General features: G+C 48.8%; 1 protein-coding gene across 1 annotated transcript; it reads left to right on the top strand.

Annotated features, from left to right (window-relative positions):
• The first annotated feature begins 2,410 nt into the window (after positions 1 to 2,410).
• HTR1B (5-hydroxytryptamine receptor 1B) lies at positions 2,411 to 7,024 on the top strand. Its single transcript, XM_065911625.1, has one exon. The coding sequence runs from the start codon at positions 2,795 to 2,797 to the stop codon at positions 4,004 to 4,006; it is 1,212 nt and encodes a 403-aa protein (XP_065767697.1). The 5' UTR covers positions 2,411 to 2,794; the 3' UTR covers positions 4,007 to 7,024.
• Positions 7,025 to 7,581: the final 557 nt, after the last annotated feature.

Genomic DNA, 7,581 nt, shown 5'->3' with positions numbered 1-7,581 from the left:
CAACGCCCCCACCTAGTGGTTTAGGCTTGCCAGCTTCTCTTTCCTTTGCTGAGGTTTCTGAGAAAGCATTGCAGTTTCCAAAATAATTAACTCGCTAGGGGCCGGACATGCGTGGATGGGATAGAAGGATGGGCAAGACCCCTTGCAATGAGGTGCAAATGAAGCTTAAAATTACCCGAGGGGTGCTGGGCGCTAGGGGACAGAAAAGAGAAAAGAGAAGGTTGTGCCTTTATGCCCAGCTTGGCTGCTGCAGCCTAGACTGCAGCCAGAGGATGACTTTGGAGAGTTTCCACTAAAGAAGTACCCTCGCTCTCAATACATGCACGTGTTTCATTTTCTTCATAACAATGAACGCTACATGAAAGAATGTTAATTACATATTGTTTTGTTATTACTGCCTGTCTGCCTCTTCTAGAATGCAAGCTGCTTGAAAACTGGGTCTGGGTCTGCCCCACTGGCCTTTATACCCCAGAAGTCTAGAAGAATTCCCAGCACAGAGCAGGCATTCGACCCCCCACCCCCCACCCCCACCCCACGCTCCGCCTCTGGTTATTTTCTTAGAGATGCGTGAATCAACTGAACTTAGATTAGGGTCGTATCACCTTGGGCAAAAAAAAAAAAAAAGTTCTTTCAAAAGATCTCAGCGACTCTTCTAAACCGAATAGACGGGCCAGAAAATGTCCGGCTCTAAATTGAAGAATTCTCTTTAAAATACGCTAACGTTTATCCCGAGAAGTTTAATGATAAGATCGCTTATTATTGAATGCACTCTATCTGCCAAACACGGAGCTAGGCGCTTGGAACTCAACAGTGATCACTCAGCTCCCGCGGCTGAAAATACAGCGGCGCTTTGCTGGTGCTTTTCTTTGAATGTTCTCGGACTTGTCCTTCTATCTACCTGGGTTTCTGTGAGGGCTGGGGGAGGGACGGGGTGCAGAGCACCTGCTCCGGGTCACGGGATCTAGGTACTAGTACCTTGGCGCCACACGTGGCTGATACTCCGATGTCTTTGTTGAAACCCAAGGAGACGCAAGGATAGCGCTGGTGGTCTTGGTCCCAGAGGCACCCCCCCCTTTTTTTTTCTCTCTCTCGAATTCTGAGGACCTCCTTTCGAGGCACTTCAAACTGTTTTCCAGAGGCACCCAACAGCCTCGCGGCTGGAGAGGGAAGGTGGAGCGGTCGGTTTAATTTCACAGTGTGCTTCTGTTTGTGATACTTTTACATTTTTGCATGTTTTTTTTTTTTTCCCCTTCCTTCCCTCCTCTCTGCTTTCCTGTTGACTCACAGTTAAAGGGGTGGGGTTACCCTGAAAGCACAGATTCCTACAATCAGATATGAAAAATTAGTTTGCATTTGTACCCAGGGTTTCTGACTTGAATCCCAAAGTATAAAATGCAGGATGGGCCATTTCCTTCTAAGGCGATATTACTGGCGCCTCCTTCTAACTTGGGTGTGGCCCGCGAGGATGGATAAAATTCCCGAGTGGAGAGGTCAGAGCCTGGGGCTGGCTCTACCTAGCACTAGGCCGGGCCTGGGGGGGTCGGGGCGGTTACTGCGGTAGGTGGGAGTCTTCTAAGGGATCACATGAAGCCTAGTAAGGCGGTGCGCGTGCCCGCGGCTGAGGGTGCGGGTCTAACCCGAGGGGCCGGCAGCAAGTTGGGAAGAAGAGAGAGGCAAGCGCAGGACGCCCTCACCCCCATTCCAGCCTGAACTGCGGTGCCAGGGGCTGGTTCCGATCGGGAGAGGGGCCAGGGGGTGGAAAGTGGAGGAGAAGGCGGTAGGACCCGGCGGGAGCTTCCTTGGAGGGGAGGGAACCGGGCGGGAGGATAGGAGGGAGGGAGAGAGAAAAAGGGAAGGTGATGGGGCGCGGGCGTCGGCACTCTCCGAGCTGCCCGAGTTGCGCGGCTCTGGCGGACCGGACCTGGACTCTATAAAAGGAGCCCATCCGCTCCGCCACTCACACGCTACTCCTGGACTGGCGTCCGCTCGTCCCTCCAGCTCCCTCCAGACACCTGCCCCTTCCCCGTGAGCCCTGGGCGCCAGGTTCCCCAGACCCGTGCGCCCAGCTGCCAGGCTCCGCGTGGTGCCCGGGGGACCGAGGTGGTGCGCCGGCCGCGCGGTGCGAGGAGCCGCAGCCCGAGCCCCCGAGTTCCTCGTCTGGCGACCCCCCGTCTCCGCGGGGCAGCTCGCCGGAGTGGCCAGCGAGTGAGCAAAGAAGGGAGGGCAGAGCTCCGCGCCGCGCGGTGCCCAGATTTCACCCCACCCAGCTCGGGCGGCTGCGGCCGCCGCAGGAAACTGCCCCAGCCTGGGGAGGAGGGCGGGAATGCAAGACCCGGACTCCTCGCTGGCCTGCAAGCTCTGGTCTCGACAGCTAGCAAACTCCCGCGGGTCGAGTCTGCAGAACCTGGAGCGCCCGGGTTAAGAGACTTTCAGCCCCGAGCAGTTGGGGTAAGAGATCCCACCTTGCTAATGCTCCCTCCCCAAATCAAACCACGCTTTCCACCTCTAGACGCCCCGGTGGGAGCCGGAGGGGAGTGTGGCTCTTTGGACCAATCCTTGGCTGCCCGGGGCTGAGACGGGGCTTAGCGGGGAACCGCCGGAGACTGGGCGGCTGCGCCGCGCGCACTGGAGGTGCGGGGGACTGGCCAGCCAGCCTCGCCCTTGACCTCTCGCTTGATCTGGGAGCCTGGGTGGAGGCGCAATTGAAGAACCCTCCACGGAACGGACTAGCTCCCGGAGTGGACGAGACTGCGGTCTCCTCCGCGGTCCTCTCGTCCTCATCCTCGTGCGCCCCATGCCCCAGAGCTGCGCTCCGGGGCCCCGGGCGAGGAGAGACATGGAGGCAGTGGCCGCTCAGTGTCCCCAGCCGCCGTCGGCGAGTTCCCAGACTGGGCTTTCTCAAGCCAACCTCTCGGCTGGTCCCTCCCACAACTGCAGCGCCGCCGAGGAGTACATTTACCAGGACTTCATCGCCCTGCCCTGGAAAGTAGTCGTGGTCCTGCTGCTGGCGCTCTTCACCTTGGCCACCACGCTCTCCAACGCCTTTGTGATCGTCACTGTGTACCGGACGCGGAAGCTGCATACCCCGGCCAACTACCTGATCGCCTCCTTGGCGGTCACCGACCTGCTGGTGTCCATCCTGGTGATGCCCATGAGCACCATGTACACGGTCACGGGCCGCTGGACGCTGGGCCAGGTGGTCTGCGACTTCTGGCTGTCGTCGGACATCACCTGTTGCACAGCCTCCATCCTGCACCTCTGCGTCATCGCCCTGGACCGCTACTGGGCCATCACGGACGCCGTGGAGTACTCGGCGAAGAGGACTCCCAAGAGGGCCGCGGTCATGATCGCGCTCGTGTGGGTCTTCTCCATCTGCATCTCGCTGCCGCCCTTCTTCTGGCGGCAGGCCAAAGCCGAGGCGATGTCGAACTGCGTGGTGAACACCGACCACGTCCTGTACACCGTCTACTCCACGGTGGGCGCTTTCTACTTCCCCACCCTGCTCCTCATCGCCCTCTATGGCCGCATCTACGTGGAAGCCCGCTCCCGGATTTTGAAACAGACGCCCAACAGAACCGGCAAGCGTCTGACCCGAGCCCAGCTGATTACCGACTCCCCCGGCTCCACGTCTTCGGTCGCCTCGATTAACTCGCGGGCTCCGGAGGTGCCCAGCGAATCCGGGTCTCCAGTGTACGTGAACCAAGTCAAAGTGCGCGTCTCCGACGCCCTGCTGGAGAAGAAGAAACTCATGGCCGCTAGGGAGCGCAAAGCCACCAAGACCCTGGGCATCATTTTGGGCGCGTTCATCGTGTGTTGGCTGCCCTTCTTCATCATCTCCCTGGTCATCCCGATCTGCACATCCTGCTGGTTCCACCAGGCCATCTTTGACTTCTTCACGTGGCTGGGCTATCTCAACTCCCTCATCAACCCCATCATCTATACCATGTCCAACGAGGACTTCAAACAAGCTTTCCATAAACTGATAGGCTTCAAGTGCACGAACTGACTTGTTAATTACAGTGGGGTCGCCTAAGCGCCCTTCAGGGGACCACGCTGTGTCTGGGTCCACAAGGTAGGCTGACTCTTCTTTCACTGTTACTGGGTCGGAATGAGGCTGTCTCTTTTGAGCAAGGGCTGTGGATCCTGAGAAAACCAGGACAGCCCTAAGAGAGATCTAAAGGAGACTTGTTCAAACTAAGGATAGAGCTTCCTGGCTGAGGAGAAGGCTCACTTCCTCCCTGCAAACCCGTTTCAGCACTGACCCTTCAGCAGCCCATGGCAAGGGGGCTGCAACTTTTAGAAAACCAACGATGGAGAAGGGAGCCCTGCGCTGCTTTGGTATCATGGATGAGGCCCTCTAAAACTACAGGAACTTGTAGTTCTTGTCTGGAGCCTGTCTGAGACAGAGCTACACAAACCTGACAGTACTTGAACTAGACATTAACACCCTGTCTTTCGGGCAGAACTCTGTGTTCAGCTTCCTTTAAGAACAGCTACTTTGGCATCCTTCAATCTTCATTCAGTTTTTGTTTATTTAAAACTTGGTTGGAGAAACTTGCGAATTTGGTGTGGGTTGGATAGCACAGAGAAACCTTGAAGAGTTAACAGCAAAATTCTGATGTTAAGATCTCTATTTTTATTATAATTGAAACTATATGGGATGGGTGGGTAAAAATGGGAGATGGGGAGTATTAAACAGAAAACCAACACCTATGGATTGTTTGTTTTCTGCAGATTTATAATTTTTTAATTCATATGTAGTGATTGTCAAACCACACTCCTAACAACTCAGACAAAATGTTATGTGTGCTAGTGCCAAAGTCTGCAGATTGCTTTTTTTCCCTCCTAATTTCATGTACCTGCTATTTTACACATTTAAATCCCCAGAAATGGGGAATATGATGGGTGACTCAGCCCAAGCTGCTGCTATATTTCTTATTAATGCCACTGATAGAAACTGATGAGTATGATATATATGTATATCATTTGCAAGGTAAGTATTTTTAATCCCAATTGAGTGAGCCATGGAATTGAGTGAGATGAGATAGGAATAGTTCTTATACAATTAAGGAATGGGTGGCAACAGGAGGATGTATATTTTGACTTGTAAAAAAATCTTAAATGCATGAGACTTTTTTCTGCTAGTCATTTGCACTCTCCTTCCCATCTGTAATTCCTTTGTGTGCTAACATGAAAAGTAACCAAGAGAACTAGCTCCTTTCTCCAAAAGTCTTCAAAATAGTAAAACTCCTAAAACCTACATTAAAGATAAAAACCTGTTTCTTTTCCCTTGCTATTGAAGTCTGAGTAGGAACAAAATTATTAGAAAGACAAGTAAGGGTTTTCAAAAAGCTTAGAGAAGCTAAAATTGAACTTGGTTCCTTGTGACTCATGGAACCAACCCTCAGACTTCCTGGGCAACCAGAAACTAACAAGCTTTTGAATCTTGGAAATTTGTCATTGACCTGATATTTCTATGAACATAATATCAATAGTACTTTAAATTTATCTCTGTTTCAAATTTCAAAAATACTTAGTTGTTATCTTAAATTCACTCTGAGGACTCCCTAGTACAGGGCAAGATTACACGTTAAAAGATGAAAAATGCATGCTCTAAATAAAATGGAGTAGCCCCAAAGGATTACCTGCACGGAAAACGAATGTGTCTGTGGAACATTTATTATGCCAAAGAAGATACACACTTTGTTCTTTAGAGAGCTTTCTGCAGTTGATATCTTTTGTCTGCAGAAGCAAGTTGTCTTTGTAAAATGGATTCATTCCCTGCTTGAAGCTTCCCAGTCCAGACTGTCAGACAATAGATGTATTGAGCTGAAGTACACTGCTTCCCTGCTGTGCACACCTTTACTCTGGCATAATGACTCTTGAAAATACCCTATTTAAAGGTTTACATGTAAACTAAGTACAAAAGAAAATTTTGATCAACACTGACACCTGTCACTGGAGTAAGAGGAAATTTTAGGCATTAGATAATCCTATATTTTTGCTGTATCCCCAACGTCTGTTTGTTTTGTGTGACATTTCTCCTATGGAGAGATCAAGCTTACTACCGAGAGGACTGTGCATAGAGCACATAATTTGTTTTTATGCTACTGTTTGTCTTTTGGTTAGGTATTTTCTTGGGCCTAAGAAGCAATTAAGCCAACTTCTAGGAGCCTGAGAGAGCAAAATTAATTGAAACCCATAGCCAATTACAAATGATTTCTTTACAGGGCATCTGCAATGATTTTTGTCCTCGTATTAACAAAATGTGGTCAATTTAGTCAAATGGGTTGTTTGCCATTTTTAGATGACCTACCTAAATTTTTGCTTGACTCCTTTGCTGAATCAACTGGATTGGGGGCATACTGTATGAAATAGAAGCTTGCAAACCCTTGTAGTTATAAGAAATCTAGACACCTCATCCAGCATTGCACATGGTTATGCAAAGTGTATTATTCATCCCAGGGGTATGTAGTTAAGACTCTTAAGCTTCTTTTCAGTTACTGCTGCCTATAGCATAGATTGTTTCATAAACTAGAGATGACTTTTTGCAGAACATTATATGGGAGATGGAAATATTTAACTTACATAGAAATGAAAATATATTTTCATTGGCTGTGGTAACAAATAACATTTTCCATATTGTTGAATTGCACAAATTTTCACAAAAATATATGAATGTATACTCATCCCCAAATGCCAATATTGTCTTGTGTTTCTAGGAATTTTAGAGTTTCCTTTTTAAAAATGGACACTGTACCTATGAATGAATGGTTATTGACTTCAACAAATTTCCTACAGAACAATATTCTTCACTGTTCCTGTCTATTATCTTAGTTTTATCTTCTTGATCCAGGAAACACTGAGAGGACTATAATTTACTCAAGCAGCAAAATCTCAGATTATGTGCATTTGATGGAGTTACTGTGACTGCAAATTGCCTTTTCCACCTTTCAAAAATGTGTTAATTGAAAGTGAAATTTAGGAAAATAATGAAATAAAAGTCCTTTTGTGTTCTACAGTGCTTTGGGGAGTAATTTGATGATTATGGAAAGATTGCTCCATTGGATTCTGGGTTGCATTTAGGAACTTGAACCTTCAAGAGAGACTAGTTGATGATGAATGATACTGCGGTGGACTGGCAAGTATGGCCACAATGTGTGGGATTTCGTTTATACCTGTAGGAAGAATTTAAAAGGAATTAGACACAGTCTGCAAAATGTTTAAGTCAATTCCATGATCCCAGGTGTTTTCCAAATCAGCATTCTTAGAAGGAATGTTTAGTCTTCAGGATGGAGAACGAGATTCCAAGGCAGTACATGGTACTTCAAATATAGAAAACAGAAAAGGAGATGCTGAGTTAGAAGCAGGCTTGGGGGGGGAGAGACCTAAGAGGAGGAGACCAAGCATCAGAATACAGACAGAAAATAAAACTTTTGGAGTCAGAAAGCTCTAGGTTTGAATTGCAAATAGAGCATGTTATTGCTGTGTGGTTCTCCTCAAATGCAGCCTACTTGCAATTTGTTGCAAAGGCTTAGAGCCTATGCACATGGAGCATTTATCAAGATCCCTGACACTTTT

Source organism: Muntiacus reevesi, chromosome 19 (assembly GCF_963930625.1).
Source record: "Muntiacus reevesi chromosome 19, mMunRee1.1, whole genome shotgun sequence".
Classification (NCBI taxonomy): domain Eukaryota; kingdom Metazoa; phylum Chordata; class Mammalia; order Artiodactyla; family Cervidae; genus Muntiacus; species Muntiacus reevesi.
The sequence above is the reverse complement of the archived record's forward strand: the minus strand, read 5'-3'. Positions and strand labels throughout refer to the sequence as shown.

Excerpts from the sequence above, each read along its gene's own strand:
- HTR1B (XM_065911625.1), top strand. The coding sequence starts at position 2,795 with ATGCCCCAGAGCTGCGCTCCGGGGCCCCGGGCGAGGAGAGACATGGAG.